At 43.5% G+C, this 25,356-nt stretch overlaps 1 protein-coding gene and 1 long non-coding RNA gene across 5 annotated transcripts; both read left to right on the top strand.

Annotated features, from left to right (window-relative positions):
* The first annotated feature begins 1,881 nt into the window (after positions 1-1,881).
* Positions 1,882-4,095, top strand: LOC120694724. The gene is made up of 2 exons (XR_005683604.1): positions 1,882-3,036; positions 3,833-4,095. It is a non-coding gene; the product is annotated as an uncharacterized LOC120694724 (long non-coding RNA).
* An 11,449-nt stretch (positions 4,096-15,544) lies between these two features.
* On the top strand, positions 15,545-24,963 carry LOC120694725 (protein transport protein SEC31 homolog B-like). Of its 4 annotated transcripts, none has more exons than XM_039977939.1 (22): positions 15,545-16,086; positions 16,161-16,218; positions 16,314-16,436; positions 17,094-17,190; positions 17,291-17,327; positions 17,423-17,528; positions 17,762-17,819; positions 17,919-18,016; positions 18,119-18,238; positions 18,907-18,946; positions 19,347-19,474; positions 19,550-19,677; positions 19,756-20,272; positions 20,369-20,461; positions 21,379-21,564; positions 21,642-21,852; positions 22,443-22,549; positions 22,678-22,824; positions 23,254-23,385; positions 23,461-23,812; positions 24,068-24,306; positions 24,437-24,963. In XM_039977939.1, exons 1-22 carry the CDS (start codon positions 15,767-15,769, stop codon positions 24,527-24,529), a joined length of 3,390 nt encoding a protein of 1,129 aa, XP_039833873.1. In that variant the 5' UTR covers positions 15,545-15,766; the 3' UTR covers positions 24,530-24,963. The 4 variants fall into 4 exon arrangements, with proteins under 4 accessions (XP_039833873.1, XP_039833874.1, XP_039833875.1 ...); XM_039977940.1 differs by having other exon boundaries at positions 15,603-16,086; positions 17,091-17,190; positions 22,681-22,824; XM_039977941.1 differs by having other exon boundaries at positions 15,603-16,086; positions 22,681-22,824.
* Positions 24,964-25,356: the final 393 nt, after the last annotated feature.

The raw sequence follows: 25,356 nt of genomic DNA on the forward strand, positions 1-25,356 counted from the left end.
CTCTCAATATATCCGCTTGCCCAAAACACGCTGCATTTGGAGCCAAATTTCCACCGGGTCACCAGCGCTCCCAATCGCCGAGTTCGTGCCAGTCAACCACATGCGCCCCTTCCGTAGTCCCCGTGCGCCGTTTGCATGGCATCGCGCCCGCCGATGTGTCGCCTCCGGCTATCGGCGCCGCACCACAGCTGCGTTGCCTCCCACCGCCGATGCCGCGCTGGTCAAATCAGAGTCCTTGCTGGGATTCCGTTCGCCTCCCCATGTGCCCCGTTGCCTACGCTCCCATCGGCACCCAGTCTCCACTCTTTCGAGGATCATCCATGCTTCGTAGATGTGGCCATGGTATATTCCTGGAAGGTGTTCATCTATCGGTAATCTTGCTAATGAGTAATGATCGCGTTGAGGCTAAAAGGAACAGATCCTGATCTCTACATTCAATCATCTACCAACGGTTGGGCTGGTATATATATGACGCGGCAAAAGTTTATTTTTTGGGACTAATTATTGGGAACTGTTGGTGGAGAAGGTTTTTTCTCCTTCTAAATTTTTTTGGCAAGGTCCCAAAATCAGTTTTTTTTAGACAGTAAATTTTAGGCACTTTTAGAAATGCTCTAATAATGGGCCGTGCTATCAAAGCAGGAAGGCCGGCCGTTGTGCTGATCGGGCCTAGTTCTTCTCGTCTTTGGTCCAGCCCTCAGTATCGAAATGGGCTCAATTCTTCTGGGTCTTCTCCAGATAGTAGCTGTGTTCTTTTTTTTTTCTTTATTTGCTCCATCATCTCCTCTGTGTAAAAACAGAGGGCTGGAAATCCTTAATTACCGATCTTTACACTAAAAAAAATTGCACTCGGGTTTCATCTCTGATGGACTTTTCGTTGATAAATTCCGATAATTTCAAGTTTGACAGAGACTATAAACGGAGTCAACACAAATATAATCTTTTTTTAGCGACCTTGCCTGAGTACGTTTTTCATTAAGTGGGAAATACAAACCTAATCGAACAACAAATAACGTGGAGGCTTTGTATCCTACAATGTATATGTGGCGGAACCACCCGACTTAAACTGTCTTAAGTGCGCCAAATCATTGCCACAGTAATAATTTCTTGTAAACAAACTTAAAACAGCTTAAATCCGGTAGTCCGTCGAGTGTCCCCGGGACGACCCGAATCATCCACGAACAATCTTGAATCTCAACCGTACATCAGGATCGCTTCCATGAAGGAAGAGCATCAACAACCCACACATTTTAATTTTTTACATAAATACTGAAAAGTACGAATTATTACAAACTGGTACTTTTGAAGCAAATTTAAGTGCAGGTTACACCATTCTAAGAGTTTAAAATAAACAAGCCAGTAAGCGGGTGTAACATCCTGCTTTTCGCCACTAAATAAAAACTTGCTTTACTTCGCAATCATCTAACTGATTTAACTACAACAAACAACAATATGATTTTACACGCGTAAAACACGTGAATAGGCAAACCATTTTCTTTGCTCTCGGTTACAAGTATACTCTCTCCCACTAGCCGCCTCAAAAGCAAACCAACCCACGTGCTTCCCTCCCTGCACAAATAAAGTTGTCTTCTTCCTCTCCAGAAGCAACGCACGCATGGTCCTTTCCAGTAGCTAAAGCAAGCCATGCTGGAAGCAAGCTTGCCAAGTCTCTTCCCATGGATGCCTCTCGACCTCGTCGTACATCGCCATAACTCTCAGTCCACGGGTAGCAGCATCTACCCGCCATCACTCGCATCACGACGGCAAGGCCAACCGCCTCAGCTGCTGTGCCCGTCGAGTTGTTGCCATCCGTCGACACGCCACATCGAGCACAGTACACCGGCCGAGATTTTTTTTCCGTGCGAACCGCCTTTGGCTGCCTATAAATCGAGCTGAGACTCGCCGTTGCGCCGCTGCAACTCGCCAAGCCAGGGCCCCGGCCGCGCTCGCTCTCGTTCGCGCACGCGCAACACGCCGGCCCCACGACGGGACCGCGCACTGCCGCCGACACCACGCCGTGCCGCCCATCGCTGTGTCCCCACCTCGCCCACGCTGCTGCCGCGTCCTCGCCGGCTTTGCCGCCTCGACGCGCGCGCGCTTCAACGCTGCCGCTGTGCACGTTGACGCCGAGCTGCCACGCCGTCATCCTTGCCGCTGTCCGCCTCGCCTATAAAAAGGAGCGAGGCCGTGCCGAAGTCCGTCACCAGCACAAGCTCAGCCAGCACAAGCTCAGCGAGCCGCCTCGCTTCGCTAGCTGAACCACTCCTCACAAGCCCAGCTAGATCACTCTATCTCTCTGCTCCACTCTCGGGACGAAGCTCCAGTGGTTGACTCTCTTCCTTGAGCTGTTATGCACCAAGTGAGATGACAGCCAGCTTCCCCATCCCGAGCCCAGAAAGCTACGGCCATGGTTGCCACGCGGCCGAAGCCGACCTGCACCGCCCATGCTCGAAGTCACCAAAATGGAATCCCCTCGCCCTCCTCTCTCTCCCCATATGCTCAGTTTTCCGTATGGTAACCCGAGCTGCCGTGCGGCAAGCTCCCAAGAGCTCGGCATGCCGATGCATGGGGAAGGCAAGGAGCACGAAGCCCCTGTATCCTGCATGCACGTGTTCCCTCTGTTCCTTCTTCCCAAGGCCAAAACAATAATCAAATCTAAAACCCAAATGCTAGCCCCAAAGCCCAAACCAAGAGCCCAGCAAACACCACGTGATGCTCCTCCCGTTATGTTAATTTATTTTCGGAATTAATTAAACACCCAATATTACAACTATAACATCTCATCCATCCAAACTCTGATTCCATTGATTCTTTTTCCTAAATTCTTCTAGAATCATATATTATCTACTCCTCCTATTTTCATCTCCAATTGAGCTCATTTTATTTTATGGTTGTGCTTGCTTGTGTTTATTTGCCGGTGGTGTCGTTCCTGTCCGTAGGTGACGGAGTGATCGAGGAGGAGCGCGCTGAGGAGCACGAAGACCAGTACCGCGAGCCGGAGCCAGAAGACCCGTACCACGATCAGGAAGCTGCCGACGCGTACGTAAGCGAAGGCAAGTTTCATCGACCCCTACGTGAGCGGTTGCATCCATGTGAGGACGTTTAGCTGTAGTCTGGGTCTAGGATCGATTACATATACCAGTACTTGAGTGATCGAGTGTGCTCATGCATGCATCTGAGTAGTCATGTATATCCAGAGCTGAGACTAGGATACGAAGGGATCTGGCTGAGACCAGGGCAGCTGGGTGTGCTGGAGCGGGCGCTACCATGATGGTAGACTGGCGGGTGAGTGCTACCGTGGTGGTAGGATCGAGTTGGTATGTTGAGGGATGGTTGCTGCCCTGGTGAACCATAAGGACCGAGTTGTTTTGACATCTCACCTAGCTTACTTTAGTACGACCATAGGTTCCGGTATGGGGCGGACTTAGCCTAATCCCACTGGTTAGCCTGACGGTCGCAGGGATGGTTTACGGGTATAGACTATTGAAGTCAGGGCCCGAGGGTTTGTGCGGCCGGGCTGGGGCATGACCACGGCTGGGTGTTGGCTATGTCGGTTGTCCGTTCGGGCAGTCGAGCGTGTGTGTACAGTGTACGACCTCTGCAGAGTGTATAATCCATTCGAATGGACTGTGCCCACGGTATGGGCAGGCTAAGGTGTGGTCCTGACCACTAGTGAGCTACCTACTGTGGGTTGTGTCTGGAAGGGTTTGCATACCATTAGTTGCATTGCTATTAGATTGTGCTTAATGTGTATCATGCATGTCATTCCCCTCCCGTAGGGCGAGGTGGAACTTGCTGTGTACTTTTGTACTCAACCCTTGTTGATTATCTCCAGAGGATCCCGACTTTGTGCCGGAAGACTACGAGTAGAGCGTGTCCGCACCCAAGCTGATCGAGTGGAGCCGTGATGGATGAAGAGCTAGTCCTACATATCGTTATGATAGTTGTTATCCTATGGTTGTTCTGTGTAGGTTTGTGTTGTCACCTTACTTCTCGTGTACGTATTAAATAAAAGCTCTGTATGACTCTGGACTCCACTTGATGTAACATGTATTGTGCCGGAGACTTAATTTGGTAATTAATACAGGGTTTAGCCTTGATCTTTGGGTCGAGGCGCTTCAGCGGATATTAAACATAACATCTAAAGCTCATACTAAACATTCGGAGACCTTCAAATACTTAGTTCTTCAGTTAATCTTCTTCAGCGGGCGGCTGTTGCACTTCTAAAAAACCACAAAATAAAAACCCTGAGTACGAATGTACTCAGCAAGACTGACCCGACTTAAAGAAATCAAAATTTCAAGGAGTATGAAGGCTTTTTAGTGGACTGACTGACTTGACAATTTTGCATAAAAGTTACTAATATTGAGTCCTTGTTTTGTGATTTTAACTGTAATTTAATATTTACTTAACATCTAGATGATAAAACATTTTTCATAACAAGAAGCACTAAGAAACCAGTATTTTAAATTCCAAGGAAAACATCATAAATGTTTTTCTTAACTACGATGCTCAAGCGATGATCAAGTGCATTCATAACCGAGAATTACGGCGATCCGGACCGATTTACATCCTGCAGGAGATACTTAATCACCAGTTAAGTACAGTTTCGAGGCTGTACGAAACAACCTTTCAATTAGTCGTACCCAAGAACCGGAAACAAAATTACCAGAACCCAGAGGCGCACCCCCACATGGGATCCCACGTCTGGCCTGATCTCCAATGTGAGTTTCAGGCTACACCCTTGCCTTTCTCCCACACGCCAAGCACGGGTACAAATTATTTCCAATCCAAGAGCCAACTAATCTACCAGGCTTGCTGGTTCCCAATGCAGTAAGCAACCAGGTAGCATCACTTGATCAAAGGTTAAGACAACGAATGGTCCTTAACTAAATAGTTCCAATAGACAGAACTACATCACTAGCTTCTGTCCACAATTTAAAATCAAGCCAATTCCTTGATCAAAGTGAGAATCTGATTAACTTTAGGTAATTAAGTAACAAGGTTACAACTAAGTAACAACTAAGCATTGCTAAGCATAGGACATTACTAATTAAGTTTGAGAAGGTGACAAAGATGTCCTATTAAACAAGGATGAATTATGCATAAAAGAACTGGGTTGCAATCAACTCCTAACTAATGCACAATCATGAAATAAGCCAGTTTTGATGATTGTATAATAATTGTAAAAGCATAAGTATAAATGCACCGGGGCTTGCCTTGGGTCCTGCTAAGTTAGTTTCTTCAGAAACCCCTTCAACAACAGGAACAAGCTCAAGGATTTATTCGGTCTCCTGGGATCTTCAGATAATTCCACAAACTCCACTTCAGGTGCTTTAGATTCTACGGTAGGATGCAAGCCAGTGTTATAATGCAAAACTTTTGATAAAAGAAGACTGTACAACTTATCTCAAGATAACGTTGTAAGTCGACACTATTCTACCCACAAAAACTTAACCCGCCATTTTCTTAATTACTAACCTATCTTAAGCATTTTCTTTTATTAAACAAAAGGGTATTATAATTAATTTCTAACTCAAAACCTGATTCCTATGAATTATAAAGCATTTGTGATTAAATAAAGCATTATTCAAAATTTTATACGTTTTATAATTATTGAGTACTTATTTAAATACCTTACCTAAAAGGTATAAATATAAATACTCAATACTTTTATTATTTTGCCTAGGATTTAAGAGTTTTAATGCATAAAAGAAAATAAAACAATCCTAGAGAAATTGGGTTTACTAGATTTGGACATTTCTACAAATTTGTAAGTAAATATGGAAGAAAACAGAATTTAAATCTAATTTCTAATAAAATCTAAACAAATTTACAGAAAACCCCTCTAACTTCTCCTTCTCTACTAAACTCTTCTTCTTTCACTTAACCCCCTCACTTTTCTTTTCTTCTTCTCTCATCTCCTTTCTTCTTCCCCTGACGGGAGGCCTCTTCCTCTGCCTTCCGTGAAACCGAAAGGGGCGGCGCACCCAGGCTGCTCGCCGGCGGCGAGCACGCCCAAGACCAGCCCCGGGCGCACGGTCCTCTCCACAACAACCTGCAGCACAAGAGCCCTCCAGACCCCCTCGGCACTTCCACACACCGGCGAGAGCACGCTTCCGGCGGCAGCATGGCCACAGATCACGACGGCCGGCCGTTACAGCCAGCAAGCACAGGCTAACCATCCTCGCCCCTCACTCCCTCACCTAGACACTAGGAAACTCGACCCAAACCCCAGGACACTCTACCTCTCTGGCTGCCTCACCTTCTCAGCACGATAGCGAACAGAAACAAGGAGCTAGGTGACTGGCGGCTTTGTTGGTGTTAGAAATAGCAGGCTTAAACATTAGAGGCTAATAACCCAAGATCTTAACATAACCTAATTCATGATAAATCAATCTAATGCAGAATAAATTGGTAAATATTATACCAGCGTTAGCAGTAGCAGCAGCCATTTACGCCTGATCCGTAGAGGAAGTAGGCGTTCTTGTCGGTGTAGGAGATGCAGCGGCGAATCGGCGTCCTCCGGGCGCCAAACGGGAGTGCTTGGCCTTCCAAACCCCTCCAGTGACTTTAGCGATCAGACTAGCGGTGGCTAGGGTTTAGAATGATGTGAATGGGGTGTTTTAGGTGCTAACCACGACCTTATATTTATAGGCATTGTGGGGCTGGGGGCCAGCCTCTGGAAACGGGCCTGCTGATCACAGCCCATTAGGGTTTTATCATTAGGTTTCCTTAATCGCGTTTAGATGGTTTAAACACTTCCTTAATAGTGAAGTTCACAATATATCTTAACTAAAATATTTTCAACATTCTCCCACTTGATCGAACGGTTAAGGCTAATGTTCGTATCATACTAATGTTCACCCTTAGTAGTAACAGAAAGTACCGGACCAATGCGTCGTCAGTAGCTTGATGCACTACTGGGACCCCATTACCCACAGTCTCACTGAAACACCTCGGTAGAACGCTTATTCGTTAGTTAGGAGTCATAATGGCCCTAAACTAGGACCTAAAGACTATCCACCAAATCCATATTAGTAACGTGCTGCTTAAACACGTTCGGTGGTAAGCCTTTAGTGAGCGGATCCGCTAACATAGCATTAGTTCTTATGTGCTCAATCTTAATGGTTCGATCCTGGCATCTTTCTTTCACAATACGATACTTAAGGTCAATGTGTTTGAAAGCACCACTTGACTTGTTGTTACTCGAAAAGAATACTGCAGACTGATTATCGCAGTATAACGTTATAGGTTCCGTAATGCTGTCAATTACCTTGAGGCCCGGAAATTCTTAAGCCAAACAGCCTGTCCAGTTGCTTCATAGCATGCCACAAACTCAGCTTGCATCGTCGACGCTGCAACTAAACTTTGCTTAGAGCTTTTCCATGATATAGCTCCACCATCTAACGTGTAGATATATCCTGATGTAGATTTTCTACTATCCACACATCCAGCAAAGTCAGCATCAGTATAACCCACAACTTCAAGGTTATCTGATCTTCTGTATGTGAGCATGAAGTCTTTAGTGCCTTGGCAGTAACGTAATGCCTTCTTGACACCAACCCAGTGGACCTTTCCGAGATTTTTCTGATATCTTCCAAACATTCCGGTAGCAAATGCCAAGTCAGGACGCGTACAGACTTGTGCATACATCAGGCTTCCGACAGCTGAAGCATAAGGTATGTCCTTCATCTCATCTGATTCCAATTGGTTCTTAGGACATTGGGCTTCACTAAACTTATCGCCCTTCGCTAATGGAACAGGTGTGGCCTTACTCTTATCCATATTAAATCTCTTAAGCATTTTCTCAATATATGCTTTTTGAGACAATCCTAGTACTCCTTTGGTCCTATCTCGGTGTATCTCAATGCCCAGAACATAAGAGGCTTCACCGAGATCTTTCATATCAAAATTTGATGAAAGAAATCCCTTTGTCTCATGCAGCATACGCTTATCGCTGCTCGCTAATAGGATATCATCCACATAAAGCACTAGAATTATAAATTTACCGCCCTTTATCTTAGTGTAGATACAATTATCCACATCATTCTCCTTAAATCCGAATTTCTTAATCACTTGATCGAATTTAAGGTTCCACTGTCTTGACGCTTGCTTAAGCCCGTAAATGGATTTCTTAAGTCTGCATCCCAAATATTCCTTGCCCTTCACAACAAAACCTTCCGGTTGTGCCATGAAGATGGTCTCATCCAAGTCACCATTAAGGAACGTAGTTTTGACATCCATCTGATGTAGCTCTAAGTCATAATGAGCCACTAGCGCCATAACGATTCTGAATGAATCTTTCTTAGACACAGGGGAGAAGGTTTCATTATAATCAACCCCTTCCTTTTGTGTAAAACCTTTGGCTACAAGCCTTGCTTTGAATCGTTCGACATTCCCTTTAGAATCACGTTTAGTCTTGTAGACCCATTTACAGCCTACTGGTTTGACTCCATTAGGAATATCTACTAGATCCCAAACATCATTGGAACTCATGGACTTAAGCTCTTCTTTCATGGCCTCAACCCATTTGGCAGAGTTTTCACATGATACTGCCTCTCTAAACGAGTTAGGATTATCAGCTTTCCCAATATCATACATGTCTTCACTTAAGTATGTCTCACAATTAGGGAAAACTGTCTGTTTCCTAGCCCGTTGTGATCTTCTTAATGGTTCAACAGGCTGAGGTGCTGGTTGAGGTGCAGTCTGAGGCACCTCGACAGGGTTCTCAACTTCAGCATTAGGCGCCATTTGCTCAGCTTGTTGTTCGCTCGCAGGCTCAGGAGCTAATTCAACAGGCGGAGCAGCGCTAGTACTCTGAACAGAAGGTGTAATCTAAATAGATGGTATACTCTGAACGGAAGGAACGAACAGCGGCACTAACTGAGGTGTTACTGTTTCTTGAATCACCGGGATGGGAAGCTCAGCCCGTATTTCTTCAAGATTAATTTCCCTCCTCGGAAAGCTCCCACTGATTCCTGCATCCTCTAGGAATACAGCCTGCCTGGTCTCAACGAACTTAGTGAAACGATCAGGACAGTAGAATCGGTATCCCTTAGACTTATCAGGGTATCTGATGAAATAGCAGCTCACCGTCTTATCATCTAATTTCTTTTGATGTGGATTAAATAACTTAGCTTCGGCTGGACAGCCCCACACACGCAAATAATTAAGCGATGGTTTCTTCCCAAACCACAACTCATAAGGTGTTTTTGGCACGGATTTGGAAGGAACACGATTAAGTATGTGTGCAGCTGTTTTTAATGCTTCCATCCACAGCTCCACAGACAAAGTAGAATAACTAAGCATGCTACGTACCATGTCCATTAGTGTACGATTACGACGCTCAGCAACTCCGTTTTGCTGTGGTTCGCCCGGCATACTGTACTGGGCCTTTATACCATTCTCTTCAAGATACTTAGCGAATGGTCCAGGTACTTGGCCGAATGGAGTATGTCTCCCATAATATTCACCACCTCGATCCGATCTCACTAATTTAATAGTGACATTATGCTGATTTTCCACTTCAGCCTTGAATATTTTGAATTTATCTAATGACTCGGATCGATCACGAATGGGGTAAATATAACCATAACGAGAGAAGTCATCTGTGAAAGTAATGAACGAGTCAAAACCATCAACAGACTTTACTGGGAACGGGCCACAAATATCAGTATGAATTATTTCTAATAGGCCCGAACTCCGAGTAGCTCCTTTCTTAATTGTCTTAGCGAATTTCCCCTTAATACAATCAACGCATTGTTGATCTAATTCTGAGAGATCTAATGAATGGAGTATCTCTTCTCTTATGAGACGCTCAATTCTCCCCCTCGAAATGTGGCCCAAACGACAATGCCACAATTTCGAAGAAGTCTCATCATCACGCTTGCGCTTATGCGATACACCATCCACATTCATTGCAGAATAAACTTTATCAAGAGAGAGCAAATAAAGATCGCCTTGCAAATGAACAAAGCCCACAATTAAATTATGAAATTTAATGTTGCACACAGAGTTGCCAAACTCACAAATATGTCCCGACTTATCTAAACGCGAAACTGAAATAAGATTTCTCTTCAAACTGGGAACATAAAGAACATCATGCAAACTAAGGTTGAAGCCGCCTGGTAACTCCAAATTGAAGCTCCCAATGCCTTCAACCTTCACTTCATTGCCATCAGTCACTCTTAGACTTCGCTCCCCCCTCTCTTATAGTTCGGATCGAAATGAATACCTGCAGTGAATTGGAAATGTGCACAGTGGCACCTGAGTCAATCCACCAAGTATTAGGAGAAAAATTCACTAAGAATGATTCATCAATAAAAGATACATAATCAGTAATTGTACCTTTGTTCTTAAGCCACTCCTTAAATCCATGGCAATTCTTCTGCTCATGTTTAGGTGACTTGCAGAACTTGCACAGCCTCTCATTAGAGGTCTTCTTATGTGACACGGCCTTGCTCTTATGGCCCTTAAACTTTCTCTTATGCTGCCTGCTGCTGCCAGACTCAGCCTGATGATTAGGAGTGTTGCTCATGCTAACACGCCCAAAGCGCTCGCTGACCATGTTGATAGCATCCTTCATCCTCTCAGCTTTCTGCCTTTCTTCTTCCTCAACACAGTAGCTAATGAGCTCAGCCATGCTCCAAGTCGCCTTCTGAGTGTTGTAGCTTATTTTGAAGGGACTGTACTGTACTGGCAGAGAAGTCATGATGAAGTGCACCAGAAAACCATCAGAGATAGCCATATCCAGTGTCTTCAGCTTATTTGCCATGTCACACATGCTCATAATGTGCTCCCTGATTCCACTTTGCCCATCATACTGTGAAGTCAGCATCTTCATGATCAGGGTGCTAGCATAAGTCTTGGAAGAACTCTTAAAGTTCTCCTCCACCTTGGCAAGGTATGCCTTGGCGCTCAGATCATTACCATCCTGGTCCTTATTAGGAATAGCACCACAGATGGCCGGAGTGATCGTGTTCTTAATGATCATGTTGGCCATCCTGTCTGATCTCTCCCACTTCTCAATGGCAGTACGATCACCATTGGGATCAGCGGGCTCTGCTGGCTTGTCTTGACGTAAGGCGAGATCATACTCGCACACAGCAATGGCCACCTGAACATCTTTATACCAGCTGGGATAGTTGGTGCCATTTAGGGGCTCAATGGACTTCTGGTAGCCCGTCACAGTGTTCACTGAAAATCATGAGAACAATAACTTAATTAAACTCACAATTAAGATGCGCATAAGAAGTATGAAATTAACCCTACGATGGTCTGATTAAAATCATACATAAATTTCAATTTACATCACCGATGGGGAAAACAAACGAAATTTATCATTAAAACTCGTAATTAAATCAACGATGGTCAGAATTAATTACAAGTGCTCTAAATAAACTTCCCGGTGGTTCCATTTAAATAGAGTGCATCTTAATTGCTTACGGTGGATGAGCATAATTTCCAGTGAATAAATGCAATTAAAACATAATTAAAAGCATTTACATAACTCATGGAAAAATTAAATAAATATAATGCTGGTAATAATAAGTGCAACAGAAATAATTAAAGCCTTTAACATAACAGCAATTAAAATTGAGCTAAAATCATAAGAAACAAAAGGCTTTAAACATTAAACGGGCTAAAACTCATGAAAACAGCCCAAAAACATCCCCATGCGCGCGGCCCAAACTGCGCAGTCGGCCCATTTGGCCCATCCCGCGAAACCCTAATGCGGAGCAATCTGGACCGTTCGTCATGATCCAAGGGCCACAAACTGATGTGATTTCATATAAAAGAGTGGAGACATGTCTGAACCCTAAATCACTTCCACTCCCTTTCCTTCTTCATCCCTCAGACCGAGCCGCCACCGCTTGATGCGCTCACGCGAGCACCTGTGCGGGCCCGCGCCGCCGCCTGGGTGCTGTGGCCGCCGCTGCTCCTCACGCGCGGGGCGCGCGTCCAATGCGCTGCGCGGTGGGGCCGGCGGGCCCGGCCACCGCTGGTGAGCCCCGGCCTGCTCCTGTGCCGCGCGCCAGTGGGCCCCGCAGTGCCTGTGCGCGGGCGCGGGCGCCAATGAGCCCTGCGGCCGCCAGTGCCGGTCGGAGCGCTGCCGTGCGGCCAACGCCGCCTGATGGCCACGTGCAGACCCGCGCCGGCTGCTCTGGAGCCGCCGCCAGGCCTCATGCGCGGGAGCGGTCAGCCGCGCGCGCCTGCGTGGGTGAGGCCGGCCTGCTGCGGCCGCCACCTGATGCGATCTGCGCCGGCCGCCGCCTTAGGGCGCCACCGCGGGCCCTCCCGCCGGCACCGCGTGCGCTCAAGCCGCGCGCGGTTCCGTCGGGGAGGCCTTGCCGTGGTGCTCAGCAGCGTGTGAACTCATAGCCACAGGTAAGATTCAATCTTAAGGTTAGGGTTAGGGTTAGGGTTCATCACGGGATTTGGGAATTTCATAATCCGATCTGAAAATTGTGTTTTCCCCCTCCTTCTTAATGCTTACTGATGCATCAATTTCATGGATCTAAGAACTAATTTGCGGAATAAATATGATCAGGGGCTTAAGTTGGGGAATATATTAAGTAGCAGTAAACCCTAACTTTAATTGCATAGCTAATCATCAATTTGTCTCGGTTTAACCATGAATTAGCATAAACATTAATGATTTGCATCTAATCCGAGACACTTAGTATTAACAGATCAAAATTAATCTTAAACTTGACCTAAAGCGAATTAGATTAGATCTAATCTCGTGATCAGAAACTTAATTAACCATGGTTTAGATCTAATCACGCATGATTAACACGTGAAAGCCATTCTGCATGATCTAATTGCATCTAAAACATGCATCAACCTTAACTGTGCAATAGGATCTAATCTGCACAGTAGGTTTTGCATCTTAAACCGACGAAAATCAGAGGCATAAACATAGCTCAAAATTGACCGTACATGACTAGGTTAAGATGGCTCATGATACCGATTGTTAGAAATAGCCAGGCTTAAACATTAGAGGCTAATAACCCAAGATCTTAACATAACCTAGTTCATGACAAATCAATCTAATGCGGAATAAATTGGTAAACATTATACCAGCGTTAGCAGTAGCAACAGCCATTTACGCCTGATCCGTAGAGGAAGTAGGCGTTCTTGTCAGTGTAGGAGATGCAGCGGCGAATCGGCGTCCTCCGGGCGCCAAACGGGAGTGCTTGGCCTTCCAAACCCCTCCAGTGCCTTTAGCGATCAGACTAGCGGTGGCTAGAGTTTAGAATGACGTGAATGAGGTGTTTTAGGTGCTAACTACGACCTTATATTTATAGGCACTGTGGGGCTGGGGGCCAGCCTCTGGAAACGGACCTAATGGGCCTGCTGATCACAGCCCATTAGGGTTTTATCATTAGGTTTCCTTAATCGCGTTTAGATGGTTTAAACGCTTCCTTAACAGTGAAGATCACAATATATCTTAACTAAAATATTTTCAACAGTTGGAAGAGAGCTAATTGCTTCCCCCAAAACTGGTTCCTGGTTGTATGGAGATGATGTGGTTGCAAGGATTTGATGAGAGACGATCTGAGGATGGAGAATTTCAGCGAGGTGTAGAGCTCGGGCATGGGGAGAAAAATGTCGCGAGGAAGACGAAGATCATTACTGCACCGTATTTATTTGAACTTTCACCGTGATCCCTTGGACACCTCATGCCTGCCTGCTTGTTCTTGAAACCCTTGCATAGCTGACGCGTGGATGGGTTAAAAATTTTACCGCCTTCCATCAGCGGCAAGCAGCTGCGTGGCGTGGCTGTGCTCTGCTTCTTATCCTTCCCTTTTTCTCCTCTGATTTTAACTCGAAATTATGCCAAATCTTAAATCCAAACTCTTGTCAAACCTTTCGTCAAATCAATAGCTGGATCCTAGTTTCAATCTTTAGATTCATACTTTTGTAATTGGAATACCACAGCTCGTGGATTTGGCCCCCACTTTTCTGGCCTGTGGCCGGCCTCCCCTCTGTTCCTGGCAGGCCATTCAGTTTCGTCATTAAAACAGCTCCATGATGGCACTTTTGACCTTCGATTCCTTGATCAACAATTTAACAACTCTATTCTCTGAGAAATTAACTTCATTTTTTACTCATAAAGTTCCATAGTGTTCACAAGGATTTCTTCAAAAATCGACCTCAAACTTTGAATATTGTCTCAGTTTCAGAAATTCAGACTTTCCATATTTCAGCTAGCCCTTGAATTCAGAAACAGCCCAACATTGCAACTTGGAGCTTTGATTAAAAATATTATTCTCCATATTTTCCACTTAAGTACTTGACTAAAATAATCCTTGGTACTTCAACTTTATTTTCAGTCCACCCCATCTCAAAGTTTGCATATGAATTTATTCAGAAAGTGGATCCAAACTAGGTTAATCACTGCTGTTTTCAGACTTGCTTCAGACCACAATCATCAACACTCTAGTTTCTCCTCTTTTGCCCTTTTCTTCTGAGGCACTTACAACTTGGATTCCATTCCAACATTTCTTCCACTAAGTTTTAAATACTTCAAACTTTCCATCATATATTTTTATTGACTTTTCCAACTTTTGGAACCTTAAATGTTGACTTGGTCAACTTTGATCCCAAAAATGACATTTAGCTCATAATGACTTGTTCATCTCCAAATGTCTTTCTTATCAACTTAATGACCATCTTAGGAACTTAATTATCTTGGGTGTTACAGTATACCTCACATCAACACTGGAATCCAAGGAAGCGGGCTGCATCCATCATCGAGAAAAGGTACCAGGGCAAGCGTGGTACTATAGCATATTCTCATATAAGCACTGGTTGATCTATAAAGAAGGCCACAAGCCCACAAAAGCAATTTGAAGGTCGGATAGCAAGCAGCGTGGCCGTGCAGAAAATAGAAGACAGCTGCTGATGGGCAATAGCATAATGAGGCTGCAAAGAAAAATTGTCAAGAATCAACATTAGACATTTTGATTTCCATGTCAGCGTCCGACGTTGCGTTGTGTTCATGGTACCATCTCTCGAATAGGTGTATTTCAAGTTCGAATGATGATTGTGCAATGACAAAGAAAAAACAGCATGTGATGGCGGTGGCTAGCTTTAACCAGTTTTGGAGTGATGGGAGGCCCAATCTTACTATACGTCTATGCCAATGTATTGCACAGTGAGCTGCGCTAGTCCAAATACTAATCATAGAATTGATGGATTCAGCATTTTTCAAAGGTTCTTTTCTTCAGCGAATGGTCGCTTTTATTACTTTTGTGAGTTGTGATGTATGCACCTCCTCCTTGCTACAAATTTGTAATCTCCAAAGTCCAAAGAAAACCTGTAGCAAAACAATTAGCACGGAGACATGTTTTTTCCCAGATGATGCAAGAGTTCTTTCATATACTAGCTGATGATGACTATACTTGTTCCGAAACTGGATTAACCTGAATTGCGCATAGGCGAGGATGCATCTTCAAATCTAACGGCACACAGCGACCCATCCGATGAAACCAACAGCGGTGATCACTCGGAATGACGCGGCCGAAGGCGGCCAAATCACGCGTGCCAGCACGCAGGGCAAACGCAAACCCCCCCGATCAGATCCGCACCGATTCGACCCAAGGAGAAGTCCCCAACCCTCTCCCGCCGCACCACCACCTCTCTTCTTCTCTCTCCCCCCTCCAGATCGCCCCCGCAATTCCTCCGTGCAACGCAACGCCCCTGCCCTGGGCGAGCTCGAGAGCGCGGGCGCGCCCAGATCTGCGCGGTCTCGCCGGCGATGGCGTGCATCAAGAGCGCGCAGCGGGCGGCGCTGACGGCGCTGGCGCCCGACGCGCCGTACCTCGCCGCCGGCACCATGAGCGGAGCCGTCGACATGAGCTTCTCCGCGTCCGCCAACATCGAGATCTTCCGCCTCGACTTCCAGTCCGACTCCCCGGACCTCCCGCTCCTCGCCTCCGCGCCCTCCCCCGACCGCTTCAACCGCCTCTCCTGGTCGCGGCCGGGCGCCGTGGAGGGCGACTCCTTCGCGCTGGGCCTCCTCGCGGGAGGCCTCAGTGACGGCTCCGTCGCCGTGTGGAACCCGCTGAGAATGATCAGGTCCGGATCCGCCTCCCTCGCCCGTTTCACACTCGAGATCTGCTCTCCTTCTGATTGAATTGCCGCTGTTTCAGCTCCGAGGGCAAAGCGGAGGACGCCATGGTCGCGCGGCTCGAGAAGCACACCGGACCGGTGAGTTGCGCAGGGCTGGATTGATAAGTTTGCGTGCCTGGTGTTCTGATGGGGTTAGCGCCGTGTGCTGAATTACGTCTGTGGTGGCTTTCTAGGTTTGTGGGTTGGAGTTTAGCGAGCTCACGCCGAATCGGCTCGCTTCAGGGGCTGAGCAGGGGGAGCTCTGCATCTGGGATCTCAAGAACCCAGTCGAGCCAGTTGTTTACCCGCCACTCAAGGTACTCGTTATTTTTCACAGAGCTTATTATCATACAAGACGATTGAGGATTTGCGACCTGATTGGTAACTTGTGAGATGCGTCATGCGTGTTTTCTGCTACTCTGATCGTATTGATTCAAAAGTGCTTTCCGTTTCATGGAAAACATGATGCCATGTTGTGTGCTTACGACTGTCCTAGTATGATTGTGCCATTTTTCAGACAACCATATTTTCAGTAAAATGAAGTAGCATTCTCGTTTTTAAGTTAGTTTTCAGTATGAGCAGAACTGGCAGCACTATTTGATGCAGGGATGAAACTGGGGGGTTGTCGCACTGCTAAATACGATTATAGTCATAGCTTTTACAACCTCAATGTGTCCACCTGTGTTGCACTAGTTATTTGTTAAAGGCCAAGCAAATCTATGTGTAGATCCTTTATGTTCACATGGACTGTGCATTTGCAGCCCTCTTTTTCATGAGCTTGCATTTATTTTACATGTTCGATGGGGGTATGTTATTAGGATTGCAAATGAATCTGAGGTCTAGTTGTGTGTGGTAGAGTTGTAAACCACATTAAGTGTTTTTTTTTTGGGATCTTCCAACTATGGCACCATTTTTTGGCGACATTATTTTGCTGAACTTTTTTAGTGTTTAATGATTTCTTGTAATTTTAGCAGAGTGTTGGTTCCAGTGCCCAAGCTGAAATCTCTTGTTTATCCTGGAATCCTAAGTTTCAACATATATTAGCAACCACTTCTAGTAATGGAATGACAGGTAAAGGAAACTTTGGTTGCTTCTGCTGTAGGTTTACCTTAGGTTACTGTCACTTGAACTTGTAATTGTTATATCTGACTTTTTTTTCCGTGCCCTGCAGTTGTTTGGGATTTAAGGAACCAGAAACCACTGACTAGGTAATTGTGGTAGCTGTTGAGTTACTTCTGTACTTTCATCATCTCGTACTGATACAATCTATGGTTTGGATTAATAACTTTAAACTGTTGAACAGCTTTTCAGATTCTGTTAGAAGGAAATCCTCTGTTCTTCAATGGAACCCAGACATGTCCACCCAACTGATTGTTGCATCTGATGATGACAGCTCACCATCTCTGAGAGTAATTACCTTTTCTCAATTTTACTGCACCCCCAAAGAAAAAATTATCTTACTTACCTTCTCCTATATTCAAATAGACAAATTTGCTGCATTATTTTTTTGGACTCAAGTTGTCATTTTGTTATTTTCAAGAAAAGGGTGGCAATAGAGTGGTCTTCCTACATTCACATCACAAACTTTATTATGCTGAATATTTTATCCGTTGATATCAATAACATTGCTCATATATCACAGGTTTGGGATGTCAGGAAGACCATTTCACCAGTAAGAGAATTCGTTGGCCATTCAAAAGGTTTCATCTCTCCTTTTGTTCATGGATTTTTCCCCAGTTTGCTGATGTACACAAATTTCTTATACTTCTTATTCTACATGTGATTTTTGCATCGACCAGGTGTAATTGCTATGTCCTGGTGCCCTTATGATAGTTCGTTCTTGCTTACATGTTCAAAAGACAATAGAACAATATGTTGGGATACTGTTAGTGGAGAGGTATGTTACAAATTAAAAATATAAAAGCAAAGTGCTTACATTGAATTCTGATATGCTTGACATGTTTTCTTACTGTGCCCATTTCATTCTTATTTGTTACAGATTATTAGTGAGCTACCAACCAGCGATAATTGGAATTTTGACCTTCACTGGTATCGGAAAATTCCTGGCGTCATAGCAGCATCCTCATTTGATGGGAAAATTGGCATATACAACCTAGAGGTGATGAGAGCTATAATTTTCCACTTCGGAATATATGTTGAATATCAGATGTTAAATTGTTATGCGAATTTAAAATCACTATGAAACTGTCACCCAATTTTCGAGACCTGTGTCAGACTTCAAAATATACTGCATCAAACAATTTTATTGGCTGTAGACTGTAGACAGTGCTATCATTAGTATCCTTAAAGTAGGATGACATTTTTGTACGGTTTGTTTGTCCTAGATAAGAGTTCTACTATTGCACCTAGGTATACACGCAATAGCTTATGGTAGAACTCATAAAATGCAGTAGTTATGTAAACAATAGAGTTCTACTATAAGCCAACTACTTGGTCAATCACGCAACCAATAAAATGCAGTAGGATTCAGTTGTCACTTTAGAAAATTTGCTCTGTGCTGTAGTAGTTATGTACTTATATATAAACCATTGCATGTTATTCTAGTATGCTGCAAGAAACTGACCCTTTAGCACCAACATGGATATAAATTAAAAATGCATTAGAGTTCAGCAGCTGGTCTGCTGCACCAGGTTTATCTATCCACTCTATTATCAAATTGACATAATTCTTCAAGACATAATAGTATTTGTAGGTCTGAACGCACCCTCATGTTGCTTTTTTTTGGGCATACAAAGCTAAATTCCCTAAATTTATTTATTTTTTCAGTTCTCTGGACTTTATGCAGCTGGTGATGCAGGTACCCCAGGTAAATTTAGCATACTGCGGCTTGCTGACATTTCTAAGATAACCAAATTTTCAATTAGATTATTGCTGTTGATCTTGTGCACATCCATTGTTGGGAGTAAACTTCAACAGTATTATTCCATCATTTCATGACATGGATGAATGCCTCGAAATTAATCCTTTTTTTTCTATATCTGTACTTGGATTTGAGTAAAATGCTGAGGTGCATTGAGGCATATGTACCCATTTGGGCTTTGAGGTCTATCACCATTGACCAGTAATCACCGAATGAAAAGCATATATTTTCTTTAGTCTATAGAGTACAAACTTAAAAACCTCAGCAGTTATTAGGTATTAACTATAATATTATGCATACCATCATTCATATGATTCATCTGATGACCAATAAAATATATATTCAGCACGTCCAAGAGCGCCAGCTCCAAAATGGTTGAAATGCCCCACTGGTGCATCTTTTGGCTTTGGTGGTAAACTTGTTGCTTTCCATCCGGCGGCACCCAGCCAAGGCGCCCAAGTATCTTCTTCTGAGGTTTGTTTTCTTGTGTTCTTCCCTGCCTTATTGTCCTTTTGAAGTTCCTGTGTTAACATATACGTATAATAATAGGTGCATGTGCACAATTTGGTGATTGAGCAAAGTCTGGTCAGCCGGTCAACTGAATTTGAAGCTGCTATACAGAATGGTGACAAGAGTTCGCTGTGTGCTCTGTGTGAAAAAAAATCACAAGAATCATTGTATGCACTTACACTTTAGTAGAACGCTCCCTAACATTTCCTTGATAACTAACTCTATGCTATGCATGTTTTGAGCAGATCTGATGAGGAAAGAGAAACCTGGGGCTTCTTAAGGGTTATGTTTGAGGATGGGGATGTTGCAAGGACAAAATTGCTTGCTCATCTTGGTTTCGAACCTCCTCAAGCACCAACTGTGGATTCAACTGACCAACTGAGCCAAACATTGGCGGATACACTTAACCTTGATCACGGCACAACAACTGATAATGCAGATGCTCAATTTCTCGTCTATAATGGGGATGATTTTTTCAATAATCCTCAACCCCCGGAGGCTAGCTTAGCTGAAGAAGCAATTTCTACAAATGGTGAACAGATAGAGCAGGAAATGCCTGGAGATGTTGTGCCATCTGATCCATCAATTGACAAGAGCATTCAACATGCATTGGTGGTTGGAGACTACAAAGGGGCAGTTAACCAGTGCCTTGCAGCAAATCGTATGGCTGATGCTTTGGTTATTGCCCATGCTGGTGGTTCCGCTCTATGGGAAAGCACAAGAAATCAGTATCTTAGAAAGAGTATCTCGCCCTACTTAAAGGTTTAATTTTATTATCTGTTTATGGATATCTGTATTTTATTTTAGGCATCCATTTGATAACTACCCTTATTTATTCTTATATTATTTCAAACTCAGGTTGTTTCTGCTATGGTGGGCAATGATTTAATGAGTTTCGTGAGTACTTGGCCCCTAAGTTCGTGGAAAGAAACTCTTGCGCTACTGTGCACAGTAAGTGTCTTTGATACATTGGATGTATTGCAAGTTGCGATTCTTATCTTTGTTCAACTGGGTTGTGCCTTTTTTTTTTCCTGTGATATCTTCTGGTGTAGAAGAATTACTCAAATGATGCTTTCAAGCTTTCATAGATGCGCCTAAAGTGCCATTGCATTTTTTTCGTTGTTATCTCAGATATATTTACTTAAGACTGAACTGATTTTAGAAGCACTTGTCTGATGTGTGTGTGTGACCACAATGTCGGTACTAGTGTATAGTCCTATTTATGAAAATTCGGCTGCTCTGCTTAATGGACAACACTGGCCTTTTGGAAGTTATTGCTCTGGTTTGCATGGTTCATGAGTTGGGTACTTGGGACTCCATGTAATGTGATGACCTCAAACTGAAGCAGCAGTGTTAAAATAGTTGCTGCTGAGCTATTTGAGGATCGACATTGTGCGTTTTTGGGTCTATGATGTAGGACTCACCGAGGAAAAATGGTCCTATACTCCTATCTGACCAGCCTAGCCATTTTGTTTTGGCTGAGATGCAAATAAATCCGCTATGAACAAACTTGGTGATCTTCCCGCAATATCAAAAAATATATTTTCTATAGATAAACAGTGAAAAGGGGTAGCTGGGTTGGTGATTTTTAAATACTTTCCTCCATATCTTTGGTATACTTCCCAATTTGCTTGGGATTAAAAGGCTTTGTTGATGTTGATATCTTTGGTATACTTACTCCGCTCCAATTATAGGTCATTTTAACTTTTCTAGATACATATGTTTTACAATGTATCTAGACTGTATATTTAGGTGCATAGCAAAAGCTATGTATCTAGAAAAGTGAAAATGATCTATGATATGGAACGGAGGAAGTAACTGTTATTTGCTTGTATTTGAGAGTTAATGTAACTATTAACTTGCAACAGTTTGCGCGGAAAGAGGAATGGAATGTTTTGTGTGACACACTTGCATCTAGACTCTTGAGTGTTGGAGATACACTAGCTGCAACTCTTTGTTACATCTGTGCTGGAAATATTGACAAAGCTGTCGAAATATGGTCTCGCAACTTGAAGTCTGAAGATGGTGAGAAGACTTATGTTGATCTTCTCCAGGTACAATTGGATACTAATAGTTCATTGTTCCATGGCTTTCTCTAAACAGTTTGTAACTGGTTAGTATGTAAATGCAGGATTTGATGGAAAAGACCATTACTCTCGCCCTTGCTACAGGCCACAAGAGATTTAGCGCATCGCTCTCTAAGCTTGTTGAGAACTACGCTGAACTGTTGGCCAGCCAAGGTCTTCTTAAGACTGCAATGGAGTATTTGAAACTGCTGGGATCAGATGAACATTCACATGAGCTAGCGATTTTGAGAGATAGAATTGCATTTTCTACAGAAGGTTAACCCATGCTTATAGAATCGCTTGATCTAGTTTTATGTGCTGCCTTCTATTGGTTTAATTTTTTTAATGCGTTTTTACTGGTTTATAGAATCAAATGTTATTATGCTGAGTTAGGCATTCACTACAAGCATTTTGATATCATGATGCATTATTGTTAATGTCATAATTCATTTGAATTAAATTAACACTACCATGAAAAAAAATCCACCATACCACATCCATATACACACAAAGACCAGTCCGCAGAAGATCCTGGGAGAACCTACCGCCACAACCACCAACACAAATGTTTTAAGTAGTGAAGATATCAACATTCCCTTGGCTTTGTTAAACTTCGTCGCTTCTGCTTACACACCTTAGCATATAAATGATTTATTCCTTGGTTCAAAAATTTTTAGCAAACTTTACTTTAACTCTATATGCATCTGAGATGTAGGTATTTGCATTTGAACTTACAGCACAATACAGTTTTTTTGTTTTACCTTTATGTCTGCAGAGTAAAACCATTTTTTTCCCATTGTGTTAATATATTGATGAGTAGACATGCAATTTTATATCATATTGTTGATTAGAGGTGTGCTTTCCAGAGAATGATGCTACTAGGAGCTCTGTTTCTGATAGCACTGGTGCCAGTTCCCCATATGTCACTAATCAGAGTTATATCAACCCAGACCATTCTCAGAATCTTTACCAGGTTTCCTCTTGTACATTGTTTCCTAGTTCAAATTTCCCATTTGATTTACCAGTTTAATTTTGTAGGAATAAACTAGTAATATGTTTGCTGGAGATGTTGTAAACTAATGTTCTGAGTACCACAAACAGCAGGTACAATCATATAATGTTCCAAGTAACACATATTCAGATGGTTACCACCAACAACCTAATGCAACCTTTGCGTACAACAATGCATACCAACCTACACAACCAGCCCAAATGTTTGTTCCACCAAGTGCACCCATCAGCTCTCAGGTATGTGATTCAGGAACCCCCTTCTTTTTAGTTCAAGTATCATGTTTCATGTATGATTAACTCTAGCCTGATTATGCTATGGAGAAGTGCCCCAATGATGACATAGGTAGTGGGATTGCCAGGGTCTGGCGGGGAGTTTTAGTATTGTATAGGATAATATGAGAGTATTTGCCTCCTGTCTCCTTGACATTCCTTGTGCCACATATCTATGTGACAATGGAATAGCAAATGGAACATTTGTGGTTTCCGCACTGTGCTTGAACGAAAGACCTAATTACACTGTGGATATGATGTGTGATATCAGGACATGTGTTTGTAGCTTTTGTTGCTGAAGTAGCTTATTTTCACTTTATTTGAAGTTAGTGGGTGTTTTGTTCTCCCCACATAAATTTATGTGTGATTACCATAATTGTTTGTTTTCTTTTGCAGCAACCACAAGGTTCTGCTCCCGTACCTGTGCCACCGCAAACAGTAAAGACATTTACCCCTGCAAACCCAATGAGTCTCAAAAATGCGGAACAATATCATCAACCTAATACTTTGGGCTCCCAGCTTTACACGGTAGGTATACTGCTGACTTAATTTTACCTGCTGTTCGCATGATATCAATTAAAAAGTGATCTCTGGTTTATACAGGGTGCTGCAAACCAGCCATATTCTACCGCATCATCTGCTACTTATCCAAGTGGACCTCCACCCACATTCAAACCTGTTCAATACCAGACTACACCAGTCCCTTCTGTTGGTCCTACTGCCTCTGTACCAGGAACGGTCCCTAACCAGATGCTTCCCCATTCTGCCGCTGCAACTTACTCGACATCCAGGTTTATGCCATCAAACAATCAAGGCTTTGTTCAAAGGCCAGGCTTGAGTCCTGCCCAGCCCTCAAGTCCAACACAGGCGCCGGCGCCGGCGCCGGCGCCGGCACAGCCAACTCCTCCTGCACCTCCCCCGACTGTGCAGACAGCTGATACATCTATGGTTTCTGGTATGTGGAATGCGGATACAGTGCTTATATTTGTTGTTATTGGATCTTTTTTATTTCACTTGCCCGTAAAGTATGCTACAAGACTTATCATCATGTTCATGCTAAATAGCCTTTTTTTTGCCCTTCTTGTTTTGAGGAACATTTTTTCCGTGACCTGTTATGTCATTTGTTTGGTTCTAACATTTCAATTGTACCAAAGAAATACTTTATGCTGCTAGGAAATATGGTATTGACTTCTCTGATTGTGTTTTGCAGCTGAGCTGAGACCTGTTATTGCAACACTGACTAGACTATTTGATGAGACATCCAAAGCCCTCGGGGGATCACAAGCTACTCAAGCAAAGAAGCGTGAAATTGAAGACAATTCAAGGAAAATAGGGGCATTATTTGTGAAACTAAATAGTGGCGACATATCTCCAAATGTTTCATCTAAACTCATTCAGCTGTGCAGTGCGCTTGATAGTAGTGATTTTGCCACTGCCATGCACCTCCAGGTACATTTTATTGATCCGTGCTATTAGGTTATGTAGAGTTTCTCCTTTCCCCCATGTTGTGTTAGAAATTGATGGATGCTAGTTTTTATTGTATCTGATTCAAACTGTTGATGATTGTGCAACGATGTAGGTAATCTTGACAACAAGTGACTGGGATGAGTGCAACTTTTGGCTTGCGGCATTGAAGCGTATGATCAAGACACGACAGAACTTCAGAATGTAAACCTGTGTGGCTTTCTCTTGCAGCCAGTTCTGTATACACCTTTTCTGCTTGTCAGAGATGTTAGTTTTAGCAATTCAGTGGGTTCGCCAGCACAGGGGTTTTATCCTGCTTCTTTGTTGAGGTCTCCTCCCGATTCTGCCTTAAGCTTGGTGAAAGTGGTCTGTTGCTTCTGTGCTGTTATACATTTTTTATAATAGTTTTCTTTTTTGATATTTCTTGGTAAGATGAACAGTAGTTGGATTGATGGTTTTGGATGTTAATTGTAAGAGGCGACATAGTCTGTGTTATTAGCTGGTCGATCATCTTTTTAACTGTTCAGTTGAAACACTTTGGACATTCGAAGAACTCTAGATGATCAATACGATGGACAATGGCTTGTTCAATTGTACCGCGAACAGAAATCAATAAATTTCTCCAGATATTGAGTTTTTGTATCGCTTGGACGTACCAACGTAATTCGAGGGGGAGAATGCGTTGCATTTAGTAGCGGACACATGTTTCAACTTTTGTCTGATTTCCCTTTACACCTTTCTAGCATCAACAATTCAACATTGTCTATGACGGTGTTTCGTGACTTGCAGTATCACTCCGAAGCAGCACCGTATTATTTCGAAGCAGCGCTGCACTAATGTTTTGTTTATAATAATTGGCTTCTCGCTGTGCAATACAGCGATCCTGTACATCCAAAATCCTAATTACGAGTAGATACCTTTTGCAAAAGTAATAATTCTGATTGCCATGTACATCGCATCATTACGAAGTGTGGATGGAATGGGGGGGAAATTGCTGCCCCTGCCTTCACGGTTGCGAAACCCGTGCGTGGAATA

Source organism: Panicum virgatum, chromosome 2K, assembly GCF_016808335.1.
Source record: "Panicum virgatum strain AP13 chromosome 2K, P.virgatum_v5, whole genome shotgun sequence".
NCBI lineage: Eukaryota > Viridiplantae > Streptophyta > Magnoliopsida > Poales > Poaceae > Panicum > Panicum virgatum.

Bases quoted from the DNA above. Each gene is read 5' to 3' on its own strand.
- LOC120694725 (XM_039977938.1), top strand. From the start codon at position 15,767: ATGGCGTGCATCAAGAGCGCGCAGCGGGCGGCGCTGACGGCGCTGGCG. The intron at 17,191-17,290 runs GTAAAGGAAACT...CGTGCCCTGCAG, and splicing joins TTCTAGTAATGGAATGACAG to TTGTTTGGGATTTAAGGAAC. The intron at 18,017-18,118 runs GTATGTTACAAA...TATTTGTTACAG, and splicing joins GGGATACTGTTAGTGGAGAG to ATTATTAGTGAGCTACCAAC.